This window comes from Suncus etruscus, chromosome 10 (assembly GCF_024139225.1).
Source record: "Suncus etruscus isolate mSunEtr1 chromosome 10, mSunEtr1.pri.cur, whole genome shotgun sequence".
In the NCBI taxonomy this organism is placed as follows: Eukaryota; Metazoa; Chordata; class Mammalia; order Eulipotyphla; family Soricidae; genus Suncus; species Suncus etruscus.
In genome coordinates, this window is record NC_064857.1 from 93,290,858 (window position 1) to 93,318,130 (window position 27,273).

At 37.5% G+C, this 27,273-nt stretch overlaps 1 protein-coding gene across 1 annotated transcript in view; it reads right to left on the bottom strand.

Moving 5' to 3' along the window:
- Positions 1-2,810: 2,810 nt before the first annotated feature.
- Positions 2,811-27,273, bottom strand: part of CEP152 (centrosomal protein 152) — a 114,693-nt gene continuing 90,230 nt past the window's right edge. Inside the window, exons 20-27 of the mRNA XM_049781706.1 lie at positions 25,160-25,807; positions 18,841-18,967; positions 12,437-12,598; positions 8,950-9,046; positions 8,126-8,229; positions 6,078-6,234; positions 5,714-5,826; positions 2,811-3,769 (exon numbers count right to left, since the gene is read on the bottom strand). Coding sequence (XP_049637663.1) covers positions 2,811-3,769; positions 5,714-5,826; positions 6,078-6,234; positions 8,126-8,229; positions 8,950-9,046; positions 12,437-12,598; positions 18,841-18,967; positions 25,160-25,807 — 2,367 coding nt within the window. The remainder of the gene's footprint in view (positions 3,770-5,713; positions 5,827-6,077; positions 6,235-8,125; positions 8,230-8,949; positions 9,047-12,436; positions 12,599-18,840; positions 18,968-25,159; positions 25,808-27,273) is intronic.

Sequence of the window (27,273 nt, forward strand, 5' to 3'; positions counted from 1 at the left end):
ACAGTACAGTAATTACGGGACATGCCTAGTATATCCCCAACAGGATTTCAGGCCACACAGAATCTCCTGAGCATCACAGGATGTAGCCCTGAAGGCCCCTATGCACCACTGAATGTGGCTCTAGACAACTCTACCACCACAGAAGTGATCCCTTCTGTGTAAAGTCAAAGTAAGCCCTGAGCAGTGCTGGTGTGGCCCAACCAATAATCCAAAAGTTTTTTAATTAAGGTATTATATATTGATACATCTTATCAATATATGATACATCATATCAATATATTCCTTTTTGGTATTCTTTATATATACATACATGTGTATCTATAGAGATAGATAGATGATAGATAGATGATAGATAGATAGATAGATAGATAGATAGATAGATAGATAGATAGATAGATAGATAGATAGATAGATAGATGATAGATAGATAGATTATAGATAGTAATACTGACACTACTAAAATTCAGAGGCCTGTAAGAAAACACTAAGACCAACATTTTGGGGGGATTTGTGGGGATGACCACACTCAGTGATTCTGGGTTTACTCCTGGCTTTGTACTCAGGGATTTCTCCTGGCAGTGCTTGAGGAACCATTTGGGATGCCATAGGTTGAATGAACCTGGCTTGACTGAGTGAATGGCAAAGGTCCTACCCACAGTATTCTCTTTTCAGCTCCACTAAGGTCAACTTTATGTCAAAAATCCAACAAAGAGGTGAAACAAGTGATGTAAAAGCAACAAACTAACAAGACTGACTAAAGAATAAAATACCTAACTCTATAAAAGTTAAAGTACTATCAGTCTTCACAAATTCCTTCAGAAAATAGAGGCAGGGGAACTTTCCAACTTATTCTGACACCAGTAATACTACTTTAACTAAAGCAAGTCAAAGACAGCACAAGAGGCCAATGTTGCTACATGAAAATTCTTAACATAAAATATAACAACATAAAAAAGGTAAAATGATGAAGTTATTGGATTTATACAACTCTATCTCTGGTGCTCCAAATTCTTCTGACTCTACATTCAGATGCTATAAATACCCAGTTTATAGCATCATAATTTGGGCAGTCCTTCATTGCACCCTAAGCAAAGCAGACTTTTTATGGCTGTGTGTATGGTATAGGGAACAAAGTAATTCTACTTCCAAAATTATCTACTTAAAAAAAATAAGCTACCATAATTAAAGTTGTAAAAATCAAGAAACTTGAAAAAATTCGACCTTAGGACTAAGAGTTTAGATTCAACAAGTATTTAAAGATGATAAAGTACACATATATATGAGCATGTTCTCCATTCACTCATATTCAGGGTTTAAAAGTCTGACACCAAACAAACCAGTTTGGAACATAAATGCTGTCATGGTGATTTTCCGTTACCTTATCAGCTGGAGAAGATGCAGAGTCACCAGTGAAACAGTTGTCAAGATAGTCAGATTGCTTCATTAATTGCATGTCACCTTAAGCTCTATAATTCAATCCCATTTTTCAGGTTGATCCACATACCTTCAATAGTTAAAGTGACCGTGCATCCTAAATATAAGGGGTTCAATTCTCAGTTCTTTCTGTTCAGAGAGCACTATGGGGTGGGGGGCGAGCTTTGATGCATCTTGATATTCATCTTACTACCCTCCAAGTTAGCTTGGTAGAAACGAATCCTGGATAAACCCACAAAAACAGCCTGTAACGCTGTTGGGAATAAAGAATGATAAAAACATGATAGCTACTATTTTCATAAAGCTGTTAAGTATATATGTAACATATAATATACACATATATATTACATATATAAAACATATATATATATAAAACTTTTATTTCCATCTCTGGGAATATGAAAATACTTTCATCTAGAAGTAAAATATTTAGGCAGTCATTTATTTCTATACAGCTTAGAATGAAAAAACAACTAAGCTGCATTATAATAAGCAAACAGTTTAATATAATCATTTGCATATTAGTTATTTTAAATTATAAAGTATGCAAAACTATGAAATCATAAAAGCATCTAGATGTCATGGGATATTTGAAATGTCGCATTAAGTTATGCAACTATCATTTAAAAAATTCAGACTAATATTTTACATAACCAAAAAAGCCTGGACATAGCTCTGTATTTTGTGATAATCTTTGCAAAATACGTTTGGGGGGGGGGGGATTTTGAGTCACACCTGGCAGCGCTCAGGGGTTACTCCTGGCTCTTCGCTCAGAATCGCTCCTGGCAGACTCGGGGGACCATATGGGATGCCAGGATTCGAACCACTGTCCTTCTGCATGCAAGGCAAACATCCCACTTCCATGCTATCTTTCCAGCCCCACAAAATATTCTAATTATAAACAAGGATCAAAATCTTGAGTATTTCCATGAAATGTATATGTATAGCAATTCAACAATAGCTTCATTTGACGTAGCTAATTTCAAAAATTAAATGCAGCCTATTATAAATACAAATGTTAAATACACCCACACTGACATATTATGAATTACAAAAAATTCATAACAATCTCTACAGGCCATATGCAACTTTATTCAAATAATTTGACATTGCATAGAGCTAATTTAGAGGTATAAAAATAGATGGTTTATCAAAAATACAATCACCACACAGAAGCAGACTACACATATACCAACAGGCCTTAGGAAGATTAAGGCAACGTCAATATCTCACGTAATTTCATGAGACTACTTTACTTATGTGATTGATAGATGATATCAAAACATCTCAAAATAAGCAGAGGCCATTTTGAGTCAGAAGTCTTCCCATCCAGTTTTTTGATCAATATATTAATGATTCTTCTTAAGTTATAGCAATTAGTCTAGATTAATAACTGGGCTATCAAAGCCACTATCTTGTTGGCTCAACAGAGGGGCTGTTGCTTTTTTCAGAGGCGGCTGCTGATCTGAGAATGGTGCTGCACTGCTCAGTTTCTTGGCATCTGCCTTTAACAGATCAGTGGTATGACGAGGCTGGGGATATCCACATTCTTCTCGCAGGTCCAGAGTACGACCACTCTGCCATTTCACTGGTTGACAAGTCTTACTATTCTCTGGCAGTGCATGACAACTAGATGCTGAAAACGGTTTAGAATGAACAGATTCAGCAATTGGATCAAGAGTTTCTTGGGACCTGTTATGCAAAAACACTTCCTGACTGCTGTAGGGTAGAGTGGCATAGCTGGAAGGTTTTCCCACAAAGTCATTAAGGTCCCCTCTGTCCTTTACTGGAGCTTCCTGATTTTCCTCAGAGGCCACAATCCCACCTACTGCTAAAGGAAGATGCTTATATACTTTTAAACCATGTCTTTCATTAGGAACTGGAAGGGTTGTGGGCATGGGTCTTGATTCTGAAAGACTCGGGGTATATCTAGGCAACGGTTTGCTTCCGTTGGATCCATGAAGGGAGTATGCGGCAGAACACTGAAGTGACTCTGAGCCCGTGTCACCAACGAGGTCTTTCTTCTGGTGCAAACCAAAACCACTTTCACAAGGAACATCAGGAGGAGCCGCCTTTGGCAAAGCATCTAGGTGTTTGTAAGCAGACTGAAGGTCTGTGTGTGACCCTTTGGAGCCCCGATGCTTGCTGTCCCCATGCTGCATGCCCTCCAACCACTTTTCCAAGTTACAAGCAGCCTTTCTCTTTGGGGCCTGGTCAGATGGCACAGGTGCTATTCCGTTTGGTTTGTTTGCAGTGTGGTAGAGTATATTCTGGCTCACACCATTTCTTTCTGATTTTTCAACTCTAGTCAGCATCTCTGAAGGCAGAGGCATTTCTATTATATACAAAAGAAAACAAAGTTGGGGGGAGAATACACAATTATGAAAAACTAACATTGAAAGGGAAGAAAAATAAATACACTTTGACACATTCCCATATCATTCTCAAAATCATTCTCAAAAATGCATCAATGCTAATTCATCATTTTAAAATGTTCCTTTACAAAAACCCATTAGAAAAAATTAGGTATGGGGCTGGAGCAGTGGCATAAGCGGTAGGGCGTTTTCCCTGCACATACGAACCTAGGATGAACCACGGTTTGATCCCTCCATGTCCCATATGGTCCCCCCAAGCCAGAGCGATTTCTGAGTGTATAGCCAGGAGTAACCCCTAATTATCACTGGGTGTGGCCAAAAAATAACAAAAAAATTTAAAAAATAAAATTTAGGTAGTCAGCCTATTATTAAATTCTGGTATAAAATCTGGCATATTGTTATCGATTTTCACAGGATCTAATGTTTTCTGCATGATCAAGAGTCAACCACAATGAAAAGAAAAGCCACTTCTGTTTGGCTTCCAACATAGCATTTCTTTCTTTTTTTCCCCTCTCCCCCAACATAGCATTTCTAATGAGGAAACTTGATATTACACTTTCATTTTCCTGAGAGCAGTCTATGTTGGGTGAGTTCTATGTCTTAGGTACATGTTTTGTTGCTTGGTTTTGTTTGTTTTTTTGTTTTTGTTTTTGGGCCACACCTGTTGACACTCAGGAGTTACTCCTGGCTATGCGCTCAGAAATTGCCCCTGGCTTGGGGGACCATATGGGACGCTGGGGGATCGAACCACAGTCCGTCCTTGGCTAGTGCGGGCAAGGCAGATGCCTTACCTTTAGCGCCACCACTCCGGCCCCTGTTGCGTGGTTTTAATTTGGCGTCTTGCTTTCTATAATTATATAATGATGTCTCATCATTTAGATGAGATGCTCTAAATGTGGAATCTGACTTTGGTGAGGTGTAGGAGACTGTGGGGCACACCCAGAGGTGAAGCTGAGGACTACTCCTGACTATACTTGATTCACCTACTTCTTTTAAAAGGCAGTGGAAATAAGCGTGGGAACAAATGGACTGCAGTACAGACAGACCAGACCTAGTAGCTCTGGGCCTGGGGGGGTTCTTGGTGGCTCTGAGCTGCAACTTATCCATATAAATAAAGTATTCCCTGTCAGGGGGATACATCATTTCTTTTGATCTTTCCTAGCACAATTTCAGACTTGGGAGACAAAGGAAAGGAAGAGAGGGTAACTGCCTCAGATTACTGCTCCTTTGGAACATGTTACTGGCACCAGCCAGACCTATTTCTAAAGCATACTACTTCACACACACACACACACACACACACACACACACACACACACACACACACACACACACACACACAAACCAAAAGTTTTCTCTTTTTCTGACAGCTTGGAACTTCGGTTTTGGACTACATACTTAAACTAAACTATCTTTTAACTGTCAAAGATTTCTCATGGTTTCTGGTATCTTTTTTTTTTTTTTTTTTTTGGTTTTTGGGTCACACCCGGCAACGCTCGGGTCACTCCTGGCTCTGGCAGGCTCAGGGACCATATGGGATGCCGTGATTCGAACCACCGTCCTTCTGCATGCAAGGCAAACGCCTTACATCCATGCTATCTCTCCAGCTCCTCATTGTTATCTTTTTACGACTATAATTTTTTTTTCTCTCTTGTTGTTTAAAACCATTTGTCATTTCTAAGGAGGGCAGTAGCAATAGGGAGTAGCTGGTATGCTCAGCCGAGATTACTAGAACTGAGAATGCGATACTTTTAAATTTTGTTAAATTTCCCATTTTAGTCACACGGGCAACTTAACAAACGAACTCTTTTGCTCTACACACCCTTCTAACTACCTATCATCTTTATGCTAACTATGATCTATAATGGAAAGGGGTGAGAAATATCTGACACATTCTGGCATACCTGGCTCCACTGTCTTACTCAGAGTGTGTTCCACAGCTATAGATGTAGGCGTTTCCAGCAATTTTGCCATTGTAATCAGTTTGCTAGCAGCATTGAAAATCTTTTTCTCGGCCCTATAGGAATTCCAGAATCTTAAATTAATAAGAGCTTAAAGGGAAAAAATTAGTCTGCTTAGCCCCAGGATCTTTATTCTCCTGATGCCTCTGCCAGCATTTCGGGTGGCACGGTTACAAGCCTCTCCCAATCCTCAGTGCTGATCACGTAGAAATAGTTAATCTGGTGGTGAAGGAAAATGCATGAAAACGAATGACAGCATGCTATCCTGGTTATTTGGGGACACACTGTTTGTTTAGACGGAACTTACCCTTCCTGTTTTCCATTATCTTGCAGAATCTGTTGGAGGCAAATCAAGTAATATTTGCGCATCTTGCGGGAGGTTTCTTGCCGCTCTCTCAGTATCTCTGCTTTCACCATTTCTGCAGCTCTTTGCTTGCTTTCCTGAATATAACGAAGCATATCTCCTGGAAGTAAATAGTACCAAAGGGAGATATGAAGGGAGATTGCATATTTATTAGCAGTTTCTTAAAAAAAGGGAAGACAGACTTCAGACCAACTTTCCAAGAGATGAAGCATCTAAGGCATATTTAAAAATTATACTTTCCCACAGAGAAGCAATCAAAAAGTCTTTTTAAAAGGATGGCAGCTACACATTAAGAAAACATAGTGTTTACACGAGGGAAATTATTCATATTTCAAAACACTATTACAAAAACAAATCGTATTACTGAGACACAAAGACAGGCATTTCAATCATATGTCACAGATGTATATAGCCAGTTAAAAAGAAAAGAAATAGTGCTGGAGATATAGTACAGCAGGTAAGGCACTGCCTTGCATATGGATGGCCTGGATTCAATTTTCAGTACCACATATGGGAAGAAAAAATAGAAAAGGAAGAAAATACAAACAAACAAAGGGATAACAGGACCAGTAAACTTTCTAATTCTACTACTGCTCTGAAATGCATGCTTAATTTTTCTTTGATTCTTTCAGCAACACTAGTGCATATTTAACTGAGTTTTTAGTAACAACTGAAAAGCATATTCTCCCTTTGATATTTAGTGGGGTTTTAGAAACACCCACAGTTTTGAAAATCTACTAGTTATATCTGGTACATGAGACCTATCCTATTTGTTTTGTTAACAATAGGTAAGTTTAAGATAAAGAAAGGTGGGCTAGGAGAGAGAGCACAGCAGCATTTGCCTTGTAAGCAGCGATCCAGGACCAAAGGTGGTTGGTTTGAATCCCGGTGTCCCATATGGTCCCCCGTGCCTGCCAGGAGCTATTTCTGAGCAGACAGCCAGGAATATCCCCTGAGCACTGCCGGGTGTGGCCCAAAAACCAAAAAAAAAAAAAAAAAAAGATAAAGAAAGGCAAGTTTAAGGCAAATATACATTTATGCATTCTATCTAAACACTGGCAATCATTCTGGAATAACACATATGTCATGCAATATTATATACATAATACCCAACAAAATACTCTACTGGAAAATATAAGACAGATGTTCTTCAGGGTATGTCATTGTCTAGGACTACATTGGACTGGAAAATATTTAAATTTATGGCTTAATCCAATATCAAAATAATGAAGAACAACAGAACTTCTAACTAGGCCCATTTTCCATGATCCTTGAAAGTTTATGTTGGGAAATGGGCTGGAGAGATAGTACAGTGGGGCAGGGCATTTGCCTTGCACACAGCCAACGTGGGTTAGATCTCCAGCATCCCATATGGTCCCCCAAACCCATCAGGAATAATTCCTGGGTATAGAGCCAGGAGTAGCCCTTGAGCATCACCAGGTGTGGCTCCAAAACAAAAAACAAACAAGTATGAAATGAAGTTTATGCTGGGAAATAATAATTGTGAACTTTAAACTCATGGAGAGCTTCAGGAAGTAGCTTTAAACCGACAGTATATACTGCCATATAGTAAACCCTTGGTTCAATTCCTGGCACACACATACACAAATACACACCACACACACACACACACACACACACAAACACAAACACACAATACACACCACACACACACAAAAAACAGAAACTCAAGATACTTTGCTACCAGCTATTTAAATAAGATTATGAATTTTTGAATTTAATATTAATGTGTTCAAAGATGAAAAAAAAAACAATGTATAAATTACGCTAACCTGATGTACTTGGAAGAAATGACTCATGATTGCATAATTTATAAAGAAGTCAAAGACCTTTTCTAAAAGCAGGTGAGATTCCAGAAAATGGTAGTTTGGAAAATGCACCAAAATCACAATTCTAGTTGATACTGAGATTTTTAACAACAAAAGGCTCGAATCATCTATAAAGTTTTAGGATTATCTTGAGGAACTTACGTTTAATTTTTTTTACAGCTTTAATGTACTGCCCACGAAGTTCTTCCAAAATGTTCCTACTGCATGGCTGATTACTATTTTCAATGGCCCCTTCTGATAATGACCTAAAAATAAAGCAATAATTGCAAAAACAGATGGTAAGAGTAAAACTTCATTTGGGCAAAGAATAACATGTATTTTAATAAAGTAAACTGAAGTATGCTAAAAAATTCATAGAATATTCATCATACAATTATTTAAAATAGTTATTTAAAATACCCTTAAAGTTAGTTACTTATGTAAATCATAGTATATCTATATGATAAAAATGGACAGTAATTAACAAAGTATAGTAGAATTATTAAATGATTTGGGGGAAATGTTCAATTTAAGCAACCAACTTACATCTCAGTATTTTTATACACGATGTGTGTGTATAAAGTAGTTTAACAGAAAAAATAAGTTAAAGATAGTATAGAGGAATAGGCTGCTTGCCTTGCACACATCCAATCTGGGTTCAATCCCCAATATCCCAGATGGTCTTCCCAAGCCCACCAGGAGTAATATATTAAGTAAGATACTTAGAAATAAACAACTTTTCTTATTATTACTTGCAGCTTAGGGTAACAAGTTTACTCTAATGTTAACATTTATGGTCTTAATATATAACTAGTTACCACACATCAACCACCACAATGTGTCCAAGAACCTATATCCTTGTTCTATAGAACTTCTAGTGTACCTCTTGTTTTTCCCCCTTTCTTTCCCACCTGCTTGGTTATCGCAGTTTGGCCATGTAAGGTTAAGAGAAATAAAGTATGTCTTTAAAATAGTAACAAATCTACCTTGGTGGTGCTTTGCAAAGTATTCTCAGTTCCTCCAACTTATTCTTCATGTCATTGTTTTCTTCTATTAATTCTTCGACAACTTTATTGTTCTCTTCTAAAAGAGAAAGTTGATATTACATTGATCAATTAATCTCTTTATCCCCCCTCATGCTTTCTTTTCTTTCTGTTCCCAACTCAAATGTTTAGAGAGGATACGAAGTATTTTCCAGGTGCTCCCTGTCTCAACCATTCCCTGAAGGTTACTCTCTTCTCTGCTGTCCCAGCATTTCAAATCTGTTTCCAACCATCTTCTTAGGTTATGACCTATTCTGGAATAGGTTTCTGGCTGATCCATATGCATAGATTTTGTTTCCCACCTAGACTGGAACTTTAAAGAAACATAGTAGGTTTTCTAATTTCAGATTTTTCGTGGCTCTTAGTGCTCTCTCTAAACATGAATAAATAATCACTGAATCTCAATACAAAATAAAACAAAAAGTTAAAGCAGCTGCCATTTCACAATTAATCAAAGATTTCAATTCTTTGAACTTTCAAAAAGAACAAGGCAGCTAATAAAGTTCATGCATATACAGCCAAAGATGGATTTCAAACTGAAAGGACATAGGCTTAAATCTTAGTTCTGTTTCTGCTTCCTACCAGATGGGTAGATTTAGGCAAATTATTGAACTTGCTAAATGGGATCATTTTTCTTACCTTGAAGGTTACAATAAAATTAAAAAGCATATGTACAGCACCTCTTATAATAATAATGTTTATGTAACATTAGAAGGAGGTTGAATGGGCCATGTCCTATGAGGCCTAAGGAGCTAGTCCTAGCAAAGATCAAGGGATCAGACAGATACAAAGCAAGTGTCTTAACTCCTGTACTATCTCCCCATTCCTAATCTGTACATTTTTAAACTAGTCACTCATATAATCCATTTAATGTTGCAATGCTATCCAGACCATGGAAATAAAATTTAAACAGTGACAATAACGAAAAACATTATCACTTAATAAATGTGTAATAGAAAAAAATCCAAATCAAACTATCAAATGACTCAAATGCACATCCTTACCCTTCATTGATAGCTGTTTAGAACTAAATACTAATTTTCCTTAACTATTTCCTAGTAACTATATAAGATAATCTTAAAATGGTGCTGAAGTGATAGCACAGCAGGTAGAATATTTTCCTTGTACACAGCCGATCCAGATTCAATCCCTGGCATCCCATATGGTCCCCTGAGCCTGCCAGGAGTAACCCCTAAGAGCAGAGCCAGGAGTAATCCCTGAGTTCCACTGGGTGTGGCCCAAAATCCAAAAAGGAATAAAAGGACAACTTCAAAAGAACACAACATCCTGTGTGATGTTAATTATTATCATTTATAAATAATAGTCATATCCAAAAGTCCTTGTAATTTTAATAATAAATATTTTAGTTGAGAGCATTAAAGAAGCATAGAGAGGGTCAGGAAAGATAGCACTGCGTAGGGCATTTGCCTTACATACAGCCAATCCAGGAAGGACAGTGGTTCAAATCCTGGCATCCTATATGGTCCCTTGTGCCTGCAAGGAGTGATTTCTGAGCGCAGAGCCAGGAGTAATCTCAGAGTGCCACTGAGTATGACCCAAAACCAAAAAAAAAAAAAAAAGTATAGAGAAAATAACAGAAATATATGCTAGACTCTGCTGAGGGTGGAAGGAAAGTCTATGCTGGAAGGGCTGTAGACAATGTACGTCATGAAAGGCTTTAAAACTATTTTAAATAAAATGTTTGTATTTGGGGCCGGGCGGTGGCGCTGGAGGTAAGGTGCCTGCCTTGCCTGCGCTAGCCTAGGACAGACCGCGGTTCAATCCCCCGGCGTCCCATATGGTCCCCCAAGAAGCCAGGAGCAACTTCTGAGCGCATAGCCAGGAGTAACCCCTGAGTGTCACAGGGTGTGGCCCAAAAACCAAAAAAAAAAAAAAAGTTTGTATTTTACACTGACATGTCACTCTGTGAAGGGCTTCCATCAAGAGTATCATGGCCCAATTTACTTTTCTTGAAAGGCCACTCTAGTTGTCTTTTGGAGAATGGATTAAAGCTTCAAGATTGGAAGCAGACTGACTCGAAGGTGTCCTGCTCTCTAGATAAGTAAAACCGGTAAATTGGGATGGGGGCCTTAAAGGAAGGGGATAACAGAGAATCCACCTGGATTATTCTAAAAGGTGTAATATTTGGGATTATTTGCAATGTGGGTATATGTGATCTTGATTCACTGAAGCGTTTAGTACTGACTGGTATGTGTGGGTCCCATGAACATACAAATAACTATTCTTTATTCTCAAGGAACGTATTGATTAGAAAGCAAATTAAGCAAGTGAAAAAACAAATGCAGGATTCCAGCAGAGGAATCCAATACTCTATTAACACTTCTATAGAAGTGGCCTATATAATCGACACGGGAAAAATCAAAGAGGGTTCTGGAGATTAGGAGATAACTTCTCATGTGAATCATAAAGGCAAAGGAAGAATTAGGCCAAATTGAGAATAAGAGGGCAAAGATAGCACAGAATGATAATCCTTAGGAAAGATCCAGTAGTAAATTTCCTGACTGGTTCAAGAATCAAGTTTTTATAATACAATATATACAGAACATAGAGTCTAAATGTAAAAGGGAAAGTCAGTAAGAATTGGCCCCAAAAGTCAAACAGCAAGCCAAAGCAACAGCAAAACAGATAAGGCACTTGCCTTGGATGCAGTCAACTTAAGATTGATCCCTGGAACTACTTATGGTTCCCTGATCCCACCAGGAGTATATAACATGGAGCCAGGAGTAACTCCGGAGCACCTCCAGGTGTGGCCCCTTACCCTCCCCCAAAAAAGCAAAATCAAAAAATGCTCAATAGTTTCCCTTCTTCCAAAGGCAAAGGAGAGGTGGCAGAAAGTTCATGAAGGAAAAACTGAAGGATCACAACTGAATGGAGACCAGACCAGACCCATATGCTTTGCCTCCCACCTTCCGGCCATTTTAATATTGTTGCTCTATCTAGCAAAGGCTTAGTCAAACTTTTCTTAATTCTAACTGGAAGAATTCATCAACAGACTTCTACCAATTGCACACAAAAATGCAACTATTCATCTATTTTTGGCTTGCTTCCCTTAATAATAAGCTTCTTAAAGAAAATAATAAGCTTCTTAAAGGAAGGGTCCTGTATGACTTCATGATAGATGGAATTATAGAATTTTGTCTGGTATATTCAATGCCATTTTCCAGTGATTAGAATACTGAAGAATATATATCTAGTTCAACAACAACAACAAAACAAAGAAATATGACCCTTTTAATCACAGTTCAAATATTATTCTTTTTCAATTCAGTAATAATTTGGTTAGTAAAAATATAATCCAGATTATTTTACATCAGTCCCCCAAAAAGAATCAGTTCCCATATTAACAACAACACAAAGCCATATTTGATCATTGATCAATACTTGAAGCAGAGCTCCCGTAAATGCTAACCTCCGATTTTGTCCACTACAGATTTGTGCTTCCTTTCTAAATGCTGAAGATGCCTACTGCATTTCTCCAGTTTCCTTTTCAGATCTTGGCATTCCTGCTTTGCCTTTCCAAGTTCTTGGAAGCAGGGTCCACAGCATGAATCTTTAATTTCAAGGATCTTATCTGAAAAAATTAAATGATAGCAAGCTTTTATATCAATTTGAGCAAAGAACTACCACCACCAACATCCCCTAACAGGGAAGAAATCCAGAAGACATGACTAAAGTTACTATCTAACAGAAAAAAGCCTGGTGCTTAAAAGAGAGAGATCCGGATTTAAGTCCTACTTCTAATATTTATTGGCTGTGTGACTCAATGAATGACATATCCTCTCTGAGACTTAGTTCAGTTAAAACTGACTAATACTTTGCATTTTTTACATTTGCTTTGAAGAAAAAAAATTGCTATGAAGACTAATGCTCAGGACTTAGTATCAAATATCATTCCCACCAACTGGAACCAATAATCCTCAAGAAATAGATGGTTTCAGTATTAGGACAAGGTATTTTAAAAGATGAGATTGAATATTTTCCTATGCCAAAAATAAGAAATGACTCAAAATATGAGTGATCTATCACAAGGATATAAAAGCCAGAGAAGGGGCTTCACTAGATAAATCTAAAACATGAGGAGTATAGGGAGTATAGTGATGAATTACAAATTATTGACTAGTATAAAGTATAGGAATTAAGTATAAAATGTTAAAAAAATGTGTGAGTCATATCAATAATTCTACCAAAATTGGTCAGACTGATGGTGGGGTAGATAGAATTAGATAGATAGAACTAAAAAGATCACTACAGATTTATGAGAGAATTCTTTTTTTTTTTTTATTTATTTTTTTTGGTTTTTGGGCCACACCCGTTTGACGCTCAGGGGTTACTCCTGGCTATGTGCTCAGAAATCGCCCCTGGCTTGGGGGGACCATATGGGACACCGGGGATCGAACCACGGTCCTTCCTTGGCTAGCGCTTGCAAGGCAGACACCTTACCTCCAGCGCCACCTACCAGGCCCCAGAGAGAATTCTCATGTATAACAATTTGCCAAGTGCTAACTGCTAAAAGTAGAGGAAGGTAAAGAGCAAAAGAAATTATAACTGTGCTGCTGTCATATTGTAAAGACTATATCAAGCAAGCAACATCAATAAGGCTAAATCTAGGAGAAAGTTTTAATGAGAAGGAAAATATTTTCATGATCTTAAAAGTCTCTCCCCACTGAGTGTTTATAGTTGCAAGGGGAGAGGAAACCCAATAATTATGCACTGAAGAAAATTACATGCCATGACCAAAAATACACAAATATAATCCAGACTCAAGCAGGGAAAAATTAATCAGGGTTCATGAGGCTAAGCCATAAAAGGTCATAGACTTAGTCAGCCATCCAGATGTGATAACACATAGCACATGCTGTGTTCCAGGAAAAAAAACACAATCAGAACTTAATCATGAAGAGATGTCAAACCAGCCCAAAACAAGCAAAGTCCTATCAAAAGTCAGAGAAGTAGGTAGGTTACTGTTGAGAATATGTCTTTCAAAAACATCAATGCCACAAAAGAAAAGGGGAAATGAAAATATTCTAGATTTAAGGATAATACAAGATATATTAAAGAGATATGATGATGAAATATAACACCTGATCCCAAAAAGATTTCAATGAAATTAAAATTAAATAAAAATTGTGATAAAGACTAATGCTCAGGACTTAATATCGAATACCATTTCTACCAATTAGAATCAATAATACTCAAGAAATAGATGGTTTCAATATTAGGACAAGGTATATAAAAAGATGAAAAAAATGCTTCAAAATATAGTGATGCATTAATTTACAAAATGAAAATATAAACAGGAGACTAAAACAATACCTTTGAGACTGGCTTCCTTCAGCATGTCTTTGAAACTTTCCCAGGGCATATATCAATAATCCAGCAGGGGCCCGGTAAGGTGGCACTAGAGGTAAGGTGTCTGCCTTGCAAGCGCTAGCAAAGGAAGGACGGCGGTTGGATCCCCCGGCGTCCCATATGGCCCCCCCCCAAGCCAGGGGCGATTTCTGAGCGCTTAGCCGGGAGTAACCCCTGAGCATCAAATGGGTGTGGCCCAAACAAACAAACAAAATAATCCAGCAGGATTTTTTCCTTGATTACTAAGTAGTATTGTATTATATGGATGTACTCAGTTTACTTACTTATTAAAGGACATTTTTCCTAGCTTCTGGCACTTATAAACAACTATAAGGATCTACACACAATCTTCTTATATATGGGTGAGTATAAGTTTTCACTTCTCTAGCACTGATACCCAGGACTAAAAGACTAACTAATGTAGTTATTGTATTCTTTTTTTAGTTTTTGTGTCACATCCGGCGGCACTCGGGTAACTCCTGGCTCTGTGCTCAGAAATCGTGATCCTGGCAGGCACGGGAGACCATATGGAATACTGGGAATCGAAGCACCATCTGTCCTGGGTAAACTACGTGCAAAACAGATGCCCTATCTGCTATCTCTCTCCAGCCCCGTAGCTAGTATATTTTTAACTTCACAAAGAAAATTTTTTCTAGGTAAATGTACCCATTTCTATTTTCATCTGCAATATATATGAAATAGCCAATTGCTCCATCTTCTTGTGAGGTTCTAGTATTGCCAGTATTTTTTACTTTATACTTTCTATTAGTGTTTATATGTCCAATTTTTTTAAGTGAAATGAAATGGAAATAGAGACCACTCAGGAAGAAATCCTGCCACCGAACAACAAGCTGCAACTGCAGAGAGATTGGCAAGGTAGAGAAATTTACTTCAGGGAGTGGTAGTAGGGGAACTGCACTCCAAGCCTATGATCCTACACAGTGCTGGAATAAGATACATGAACTTATAGGGCAGAGACAGGAATCTGGGGCATGGCAGATGCCATCCTTGATGACTTCCTGCAACCTTCTGATGAAGTGCTGATGATATAGACAACATATTGAATCTCACTTTTCATTCTAACAATCCTTGGGGGCCAGCAAGACTGCTCGCTGTCAGCTCTAAAGTATAAACTCTGAACAGAAGCAAGAGGTCAGTCCCCAACCTTTTCTTACATCCGTACTAGAAGTTCCCCAGTTACACTCAAGATCTGCACAGTCAAGATAGCCAAGAAAATGCAGTCCACTTGAGGACCTCTGACCCTTAATCACTGCCCAGATCCTCTCAAACTTGCCAAACTGGCATCTTGCTCTTGAAACCCTGGTCATTGCCCAACCCACCATAATGGTACCATGTCCCCGGATCACCAGTGAGGAAAGGAACTAAATCAGCCATCTAATAAAATTTGATAATATTCTGGAAGAAGTTCTAATACAACATAGCTCTGCAAGGTACCTGAAGATTTCCAAACAACACTTTTAATAATGCTTATTAAGGAAGAGAACTTCAACAAAGAGAAAAGTATGAAAGTTTTAAAAAGCCCTAAGGACACAGAGCTTAAGAGAATAGTACTTAAAGTATTTTTTTTTTTAAATACAATGAGGTCTGAGAAATAAGTCAAAGGGTTGAGTGTATGTTTTAAATGTGGAAGGCCCCTTTTCGATCCCCAGCACCTGGCTCCCTAAATTCCAAGCATCACTGATCAGTGAACACTGACATTTGTCCCCCCAAACAAAACAAAACAAATAAATAGAGGCATCCAAAGCAGAATAGAAGAAACTGGAAATCAAATTACTGAGCTCAAAAGTGAAATAGAAGACATGCAAAAGACCAATACAAATTTAAAACTGGGACCGGAACGATAGCATAGTGGTAGGGTGTTTGCCTTGCACAAGCTGACTTGATACAGACCTGTGTCCGTCCCCGTCATCCCATATGATCATGCCCTCCAACCTGCAAGGAGCAATTTCTGAGCACAGAGCCAAGAGTAACCCCTTAACGCTGCTGGATGTGGCCCAAAAACAAACAAAAAATTAAAACTATATCTAGAGAAATGTAACAATATCTAGAGAAATATTCACAACACATGATTTCCCAAAGCAGGGAAGAGAAAGGGGCAGAAATCTTATTTGAATAATAGCCAAGAACTTTTCCAAACTGAGAAAGAATTTAGATGCTCAGATCTTGAGATCTCAAAAAAAAAAAAAAAGGCAAATGAAACCAAAACAAATAAAAAAATATATTATAATTTAAATGGAAGATTTCATTAAAAGCAAAGATAAAGTGAATCCTTAAATGAAACGAGAGTCCAAGTCAAAGCAAAAAGTGGCACAGAACCTGGGATGCATGTGGCCATCCCAGGTTCAATCCCTAGCACCCCATATGATTCACACTTGCAGAAGTGATCCTTGAAGTAAGGAATAAGCCCTGAAGTAAGTCCCAAGCACTATCAGGTCTGGCCCAGAAACAAACAAAAAGGAAAACATGGTAGAATATCAGCAGCTGTTGATAAAAATTTCAGAGTTAGGAGAGGGAAGCATGATATATACAAAAAGAATAATATTGGATGAAAACAATCTCAAATTATCCAATGATATTAAATGGAAAGTAACTCAAGATGCCAGTTAGATTATTCCTCAGATGTGAAGGAGAACTAGAGTTTTTTCAAACAGTCAAAGGACTCCATCACAACAGAACTGACCATCCAAGAAAAACCTAAAGGATATCTATAAATGGATGAGAAATATCATCTGGGAGTAGGGAAGTACCTTTAAAAAAATAGGAAAGAATAATACTCAAAGGACTTTTTCAAGTTTATAGATTCTTTCCTTGACATCACTATCCTGTTATATTTCAAATAGAAACTGAGTTTCAAAATTTTATATTTGATTCCTTTAAAATTATTTTTATTTTTCTGATGAGATTTCATATAGCTTCATTAACATATTTTCCATCCCAGTATTCTCAATATAACTGTATTAACTAATGTTGCAAAATATTTTATCAGTGTAACATTTGGCTCAAATCAGGGTTGACCTATACTAATTTCTTATTAAAATACTGTTCTAATACTTCTTTTGTTGAATAATTTGATTGTACACAAAGTATTTGATATACTCAATTCTGAGTCTTTGGATTTTTCTATTTAATTCCTCTGAGAAATTGTTCCTTTTTGCTTCTCTTACTTTTAGATTTCAAGTCAGTAAGTTGCACCACTGTATAAAATCTCTCTCTTAGTTAGAAGTTAAAATTTCTGCTCAATTCTTTTATCCATCATTGGCATACTTTGCTTTGACTCATATTCAAGTAATTTAGTGACCTTATGATATTTAGACATTATTTACAATAAATTATTTTCTAATCTTTCCACCACCTTGACTACCTAGTCTTTCTAATAGCTGAAGCACTACCTTAAATTTATAGTTGTTTTATTTGTCCCAAACACTAATTTTCAAAGTTGAGGAAGAAGCAAAGTTTACAGCTCTCTGTTTGCTAAAGGTATCCTGCCCTCAGGCTAGAAACCACAAAATGAAAAAATCCTCTATGAACCATTTTCTAAGTCTTGCTATTCTTTTTCGAAAATATGTCTTCATTAATACACATGCAAATGACTTTAGAAAGTTGTATTTTGGGTGTTTTATTGACTTTTTATAGTTTATAATTGTTCTACGATAGTACTAATACAGTATGAATTTGTCTCACCATAAAAGTGGTACTCTCAAAATGATGTATCTATTTTAACTATGAGCAAAATCTCTCATAATCATGTAAAAATACTATCAGAATCTTCCCCCTATATTATACTCCCTCCCATATCACATCCTGAATTGTCCCATAACAACTGTCCCATAATTCGTCAACCAGATTGTCCTTCCAAACATTCCAAAACAGTTCTCCTTTAAGACCTTTTTATTTGTTTTTCTGCCAGATTTTTGATCCTACCTGAATCTTTACATACATGAATAATTTAATTGATTTTACTAAATTATCACGTCATATGTCAAAGATAAATATAAAAAAATAAATTCTTCTAATGGACCAGAAAGATAGTACAGCAGGTAAAGGCACTTGCTTACTTTGTACACGATCAACCCAGGTTTGAGCTCTGACAACCCATAAGGCACCTTGAGCACTGCTGGGAATAATTTCTGAGTGCAGAGCCAGGAATAAGCCCTGAGCATCACCGGGTGTGGTCCAAAAACAAAGATATTCTTCTTGTGCTCCTTATACTAAGAATCATGAATGGAAGAAAGGTCATGAAAGATAAGGGAAACTAAATTAATCCTCTCAAAAATAAAGGTGAAATCGGAGAGGAAGAGAAAAGACATATACCACATGGCAGTAATATTATAAATTTGGTCACTCATAAAGACTGTAAATATCTTTCTTCTTTTATGCTTACACCAACCTCTGGACTCCGGACTATGTGTGTTACAAATACTGATAGGGAAAAAGATCCATTACCATCTTCTACAGCTGCATCTTGCAAGGACCAGGGCTGAGCGTAGTGTCCAGAAATGGGTTTAGGAAGTACTGCCAGTGCTCCAGAGTCTCCTGTGTCAGTGACCCCTGTGGTCTTGACCATATTTGTCTGAAACAGATGATCTCCATATTAATGCCTAGCAAAGCTTCTATGCAATTTCAATTTGAAATGAAAAAAAAAAAAAAACCTGACTAAAATGTTAATGGTTAAAAATACAAAATGGAAGGGCCAGAGAGAGAGCACGAAGGTAGGGCATTTGCCTTGCATGCATAAGGAGGGTGGTTTGAATCCCAGCATCCCATATGGTCCCCCGAGCCTGCCAGGAGCAATTTCTGAGCACAGAGCCAGGAGTAACTCCTGAGCGCTGCTGGGTGTGACCCCCCCGCCAAAAAAAAAAAGAAAGAAAGAGAGAGAGAGAGAAAGAAAGAGAGAGAGAGTAAGAAAGAAAGAGAGAGAGAAAGAGAGAGAAAGAAAGAAAGAAAGAAAGAAAGAAAGAAAGAAAGAAAGAAAGAAAGAAAGAAAGAAAGAAAGAAAGAAAGAAAGAAAGAAAGAAAGAAAGAAAGAGAGAGAGAGAGAGAGAGAGAGAGAGAGAGAGGGAGGGAGGGAGGGAGGGAGGGAGGGAGGGAGGGAGGGAGGGAGGGAGGGAGGGAACGAACGAAGGAAGGAAGGAAGGAAGGAAGGAAGGAAGGAAGGAAGGAAGGAAGGAAGGAAGGAAGGAAGGAAGGAAGGAAGGAAGGAAGGAAGGAAGGAAGGAAGGAAGGAAGAAAGAAAGAAAGAAAGAAAGAAAGAAAGAAAGAAAGAAAGAAAGAAAGAAAGAAAGAAAGAAAGAAAGAAAGAAAGAAAGAAAGAAAGAAAGAAAGAAAGAAAGAAAGAAAGAAAGAAAGAAAGAAAGAAAGAAAAAGGAAATACTGCCTTAAAAATTCTTGCCTAGAACAGTTAGGAGTTGAGGTTTTTGCTTTGTACAAGGCTGACTTCAGTTCAATACCCCAAACCAAAAGATCCTCCAAGGACCATTGGGAGAGACCTCTGAGCAACACTGCATAAGCTCCCAAACCCAAACTGCTCCCTCTCTCCAAAAAGCACAGCTCACCTACACAAGCACTGTTATTTTTCATTAGGTGTCATGTGAATGCTGCCATTACAAAGAATAAGTGTCCTGTCATCCTATTTTCTAAATCAGAACACAGGACATTATTTGACAAAATCCAAAAAAGAGAACCAGCAGTGAAAGACAGGAGATACAATTTATATATACTAAATAGTTTATGTACATAAATAAATGTAAACTGCATTAGTGGCTTATCTGATCAAACCATAGGAGAATTATATAAAACCAGAATTCTTCTAAAGATTCAGAATATTTTCATTACAACAGATCAAAAATCATTAAAAACTAATGTCAACCTTGGCTTTTCATGAACTGAAAGTAGCAACAGTTAGAAAATACATTCTTGGTTGCTATTATTTAAATATATGCTGTGAGGCATGCCAGATAAATCCCAAAATTAAGGCAATTGAGTGTCATGGACAAGCCCATTTCTCTTTAACATTTATTGATAGATAATCTCTAATAACAGCAATACAGCTACTAAAGTCATGAACAGTGTGACATTCATTTAAAGCAGTATTTTCAAATTTTGAAACAATACTAAATCCCAAAGGAACTGAACAAATGATCTTGAATAATCTTTTTTAATTACTTACAACAAATCTAAATATCATATTGTTCGTGCTCCGAGATGCACCTGACCATAAAATGCACATCGTTGTTAGACGAGGAAAACAAAAAAAAATGTTCTAAAACAAATAGTGTACTAATAACCTGTAACAGAATAATATTTCTACCATGCTAAGTGAACAGCAATCAATGTGAAATTAAGAATCACTGCTCACCACAAAGAGTGGTGAGCACAGTTAGAGAAATAACTACACTGAGAACTATTATAACCAGGTGAATGAATGAGGGAACTGGAAAGTCTGTCTAGAGTACAGGTGGGGGTGGGGCGGGGTGGAGGGAGATTTGGGACATTGGTGGTGGGAAGTTGCACTGGTGTAGGGGGTGTTCTTTACATGACTGAAACCTAATCACAATCATGTTTGTAATCAAGGTGTTTAAATAAAGATATTATTAAAAAAAAAAAAAGAATCATTAAGACTGGGGGCCAGAGTGGTGGTGCAAGTGGTAAGGCTTCTGCTTTGCCCACACTAGCCAAGGACAGACTGTGGTTTGATCCCCGGCGTCCCAAATGGTCCCCCAAGCAAACCAGGAGCGATTTCTGAGCGCATAGCCATGAGTAACCCCTGAACACCACCGGGTGTGGCCCCAAAATATAAAAGAATCATTATGACTGTCATTAACAAATGGAGAGAGTTTAAGTTTCAAGTTCTCTACTAGTTTTCTGGGAACCCCAAGAACCCCTCATCGCTAGTCAGCATTTGATCCATAAGATGCTGAGACATTTCCACCCATCTTTTTGAGGGGGAGTGCAAAAAATACAGTACTTCATTTTAGAAGTCTTGATTTTTATTTTTTTACTATGAGATACTATCTCTCAAAATCTACCTATGAGAGGTCAAATAGTACAGTGGGTAGAATATTTGCCTTGCATGTGGTTCACCCAGATTCAATCCCAAGAATTCCCAAGCCCAGCAGGAGTGATGCCTGAGCATTGCTGGGTGTAGCAGGGGCCAGCATACACAGAGAAAAAGCAAATTTCAAGCAATCAGGTAAACAGGAATAAGACAATGTTTTGATTTCTATTTAAAACTGGCCCAAGTCAGCATAACCAGCAATGGCAGAAAAACAGCTAGTTAGTTCAAACTTTGTAAAAAAGAGAAAGTACATCTGAGATTTGCTAGAAAATGTTGTTCCAGTCATATTTGTTTTCTTTTATTCATTATAAATTGCCATATTAATATATTTTAAATGGCAATTTTTAGAAACTGTTTTAAACTGTATCCTAGCCACTTAAAAAATCTTTTGCCCATTATCTTATTTTAATGAGTACATTTTATATGTACTCTCATTTAATTTTTCAGTTTTAAAAAGCTATACATTTAATAAAATTGATTTCATAGTTAATATTTATAAGTTACTATAATAAATTCATAATTATTGCTTTGCCTCATGTTCTAAACTGAGTTGACACTAAAACAGCAGAAGTCAAGTAATTACTCTGACAAAAGCCAGATTACATATTTGAATGTAATCTTTTCTTAGAATGGAATCTGATCCTACCCAATAAACGTCACAGAGCCCCTAAACTCTTAGGCAAATTATTTGCCACAGAAATCTAAGTTCCATAAGTCACTCAATGATCTCATACTGTTTGTACAATCATAAGACCAATAAAACCATCTAGTTTTTTTTCTGTATATTAATGATGGGTAAAGGCACTGCTTCATCATGATTTTCGGCAGACTGCATTTCCAGAAAAGAAAACTTGAAAGTGCATAATGATTTGCCCATCTCTTCTCAATCTTAATACTTGTACTTGCTTTAATGATAATCTTGAATTCTTACCTTAATTTCATGTTTTTCAGAAAAGAGAAACTTAAAGTGTTACAAGCAGTATTCAGTCAAATTTAGTTTGATCGGCTATATTTTAGTAAAAAGCAATTGCTCCATAGAAGTGACAAATAAAAAATGTTAACTAGATCTTTCAGGTTCCTTCAGCTCATGATTTCTATGCCATTTCAAATGCAAGCTACAGAAAAACCAAACTGTATTATGCATAACTTATCAAAAACTAAGGAATTAGATGGGCTAGAGATTTGCTATTTGCTTGTTTGCTTTCTAAGCAAAGTCCTGAGCACTCCCAGCAGTGTTCAGACTTACTCGTGTCTCTATGCTTAGGGATCATTTCTGGTAGTGCTTGGGCAACATATGTGGGTACCTAAGGATAGAATTTGGGTCCATCACAGACAAGGCAAACGCCCTCCCTGCTGTACAATCACTCTGTCTCCAGCCAAATACTTATTTTTTCAATAAGCAAATATAGATATGGATATGCTAGGAAGTCTCAAATGTAGAAGAGAAACTCAGATTTTCCTTCCTATACTGTTGCCTTTTTTTTGTTTTGCTTTTATTTTTAATTTTTATTGTGACCAAAGTGAATTACAAATCTTTCATAGTAATATTTAAAGTACACAGTCACAATGAATGAGGGCATTCCCATCACCAGTGTTGTCCTCCCTCTTCCCCTGTTCCCAGCATGCATTCCATATCTCCCTCCTTTATCCCGTTTTTTTCATTATTATTTTTGTTTTTTGGGCCACACCCAGTGACACTCAGGGGTTAATTCCTTGTTATGTGCTCAGAAATGGCTCCTGGCTTGGAGGAACATATGGGATGCTGGGGAATCGTCCTAGGTCAGCCACATGCAAGGCAAACACCCTACCATTGTTCCATTGTTCCTGCCCTATTGTTATGCTTTTTAATAGATATTAGCACTAAATCACAAATCCTGGTCATAAAAATATTTAATTATAATCTCATAATGAACCTTAACTTTTACATTTAATATCTATCAAACTTTTTTTTTCACCTCTAATCTTCTGGACATTTTTTCCATCAGACCTAACTTTCATAACCATAAAGTTGTGAAACTGGTTTTTAGATCTTCCAAGTAAAGTTAAAGAGAGTGTCAGAGAGTATTTATACAATCTATTTTGTATACATAGAACATACATTCTGTATGTAAAAAAAAAAAAAAAGAACCTAGGATTCAGGATTTTGAGCAAGTAAGCTATACCTCTATTTGCTTGTTTATAAATCACCATTCTTTTTATAGTTGGTATTTTTTGCCAACAAAAGATATAAATTGCTTTTTCTTTTCCTTTTTGGTTTTTGGACCATACCCTGTGATGCTCAGGGCTTACTCCTGGCTATGCACTCAGAAATTGCTCCTGAATTGGGGGACCATATGGGAGAACTGCAGTCCGTCCTAAGTCAGCGCAAGGCAAATGCCCTACTGCTTGCGCCACTGCTCCAGCCCCAAGAGATATAAATTTCTTAAGGGCAAAAAATAAATAAATTTAAAAAGGCTTCCAAAACTTTTCTGTAAGAAATTTCTATAAAACCTGACTTAAAAACTATATGCATACTTTTGTAAGTGGTCATGCCCAAAAAACAAAAAGTTATTTTAATTCTAAAATCTCAGATCTTTACAAAAAATTGCATATTATATTTGTTAAGAAAAAGGAATCTACCTAGAAGCCTAATGCTTTATTTTTAAGCACTACTAAAAATTAAAAAAACAGCAGTGCTCAGGGCTTACTCCTAGCTCTGTGCTCAGGGATAACTCATGACAGGGCTTAGGGAACCAGCTGTTATGCCAGGGATAGAAGCCAGGGTGGCTACATATAAAAATCCTATGCCCCATCTCTCCAAAAGATTTATATTGCTTGGGGGTGGGGTAGAAGGATAATCATACCTAGTAGTGCTCAAGGATAACTCCTGGCCATGGCTAGGGGACCATATGTGGCACCAGGAATCGAACTTTGGTCAACTGAGCATAAGGCATGTGCTTTATTTGCTGTACTATCTTCTTCAACTGGAAAATTAAAAACTGGGGACCAAAAAAAATAATCTTTGGCTTCTTTAAAAAAAAAAACTGTGTGGGACTGGAGAGATAACATGGATGTAAGGCATTTGCCTTTCATGCAGAAGGATGGTGGTTCAAATCCCAACTTCCCATATGGTCCCCTGTGCCTGCCAGGGGCGATTTCTGAGCATAGAGCCAGGAGTAACCCCTGAGCACTGCTCAGGGTGTGACCCAAAAACAAACAAACAAAAAAAAAATGTTGTGGGGCTGGAGCAATTGTACAGTGCAGTGCAGTGGATAGGGTACTTACCTTGCATGTGGCAGACACAGGCTTAATTACCTTTACTCCATATAGCCCTGTCAGAGATGATTGCTGAGCAGAGCCAGGAGTAAGCCCTGAGCACCACCTGTTGTGGTCCCCAAACCACCAAACATTAAAATTTTAAAGAGAAGAAAAACCGTTTTTTGGGGGGAGGGGGGTGTTTTGTTTTGTAATGCTCAAGGCTACTTTTAGTATAGAGGTTCGGGAGGGAAAGACACAAAGTGCTAGGGATTGAAGCTGGGTCTCCAACATATAAAGCACACACTCTAGTCCTTTGAGTTATTTCCCTTTTTAAAATATAAAACATATATTAAAAAAATAATAATAAAATGTAAGATATTAAAAAAAAAGAACAAAAAACTCCATAGACTTTTGTGGGATCCCATGGACTTTCACACTAATCTTCAAGGTTTTCCCTTCTCAGACACCTACCTTTGCCAATTCTGGGTTAGCATTTTCTATTATAGAGAGTGTGTCTTGAAAAGCTTTCTGTACACAGGCCTTTAGTTTTTCAAAATATTGCACTGATACCCATTTTGATGAGCACATCGACATAACCTTTAGAAGTTGTGTGTTCTCTGAATCACTGACAAATTCCTTCTGGGTATCCTTTAAGAGAAATTCTAGAATAGTTAGGACATCTTCCTCATACTGATAGATTTCCAGTTGGATTCGCCTAGCTTCCTGCATAGTCCATTCTCTACGGCTCTGGTCCAGACAAGTCTGTAATTCTGTCTCCTTCTGAAGCAGCAATTCTGTTTTTTGTTTCATGAAGTCCTCTTTAGCTGCCGCCAGCACCTCATTAATTTTACTTCGATGATCATCTAAAAATTGCCGGTAATCTTCCTCATTTTGTTCTTGAAGTTTTTGAATCTCTTCTTGCTTTTCTTTATTCCACTCACTCCGGGCCTTCGCCAACTCAGCCCGGACCACCACAGGGGTCTCCTCATTCTTTAACTCCAGTTCTTTCTGGAGAAATTGAATCTTCTCTTCCAATTCCTTTCCAGATAGTACATTTTTCTTCATATTTTCAACCTCACTTTTCCATTTCTCTTTAGCTTCAGAAACAGCAACTAATATCTAAAGGATACCAAATGTATATTTAAAAAAGTAATAGTAAAATCCGCAATAAAAAAAAAAAACTAAGGCAACTAGGCAACTATTTAGATTAAGCTCTGACTTGGATAAAGCATTTAAGTCAATTTAGGGGTAGAACACATGAGTTTAAAGAGGACATTTCTATTATACACTTAACAAAACTTATGGAGCTTTTCCTTATTTTAAAGCACCAAGTCTTGTGTTGCTTGAAATCAGCCACTTTTGAGGCCAGGATGATAGTACTGTGATTAGGGTACTAGATTGCAAGTGACCAATCTGGGTTAGGCCAACCTGGGTTAGAAATCCAGCATTTCCCATATGATTCCTTAAGCACTGCCAGGAGTAATTCCTGAGTACAGAGCATGAATAATCCCTGAGCATTGTTCAGTGTGGCCCCCAAACAAAAATAAATAAAAATAGCCACTTTTGAATGGAGAACTAAACAAAATATATGTAATTAGAAAGTGCTAATTTCAGTGAAGAAATTCATAGTTTTCAATACAGATGCACTTTCAGTTTTACCTGAGCCCCTTTAAATTCAGTATCTCTTTAAGGAACCAAAACCAGAGTGACATCGAAATCTTACTAAAATATATATAACAGATGCCTGAACATTACTTGTTAAGTATGATAATAGTATTTTGATGAATTTTCAGTTCATTAAATGACAACATCAAATAGACAAGGTCATTTTTCCATTAAAGCAATTTTCTTTTATCTGCTAATTTTTTTTAGCTATTATGAGGAACATCATCATCTATCTAGATTTAAAAATATATGTTATTAGGGTCCAGAACAACAGTACAGCCATTAAGGCACTTGCCTTAAATGCAGATGGCTCGGGTTTGATCCCCTGAGCACCACCAAGAGTGATTCCTGATCAAAGAGCCAGGAATTACCTGAGTACCACCAGGTGAGACCCACCCCCCCCCAAATAAAATACATGTTATTAGTCTTCTATTTGAGGCAGGGGCAAACCTGACAGTGCTCAGAAGCTATTCCTGGATCTGTGCTCAGGAGTGACCCCTGCAGTACAAGGGATAGAATTAAGTTAATTGAAGTGGTCACATGCAAGGCAAGCTGTTTACTTCCTACTGTCTCCCAGGCCCCCATCTATGTCCTCTTGAATACATGCAGAGGAATACAAAATTTTGAATTGGGGGCCGGCGTGGTAGCACTAGAGGTAAGGGTCTGCCTTGCCAGCGCTAGCCTGGCAATGGACCGCGGTTTGATCTCCCAGCGTCCCATATGGTCCCCAAGCCAGGCGCAATTTCTGAGCTCATAGCCAGGAGTAACCCCTAAGCGTCACCGGGTATGGCCTAAAAACCATAAAAAAAAATTTTTTTTTTGAATTGTATTTTTAGTTTATTCAAGTAATCCACTACCTAAGATGAGCTTACAAAGGAAATCATTTCCTAACCTTTTGGTTACTAGCAGTCTGACTCAGT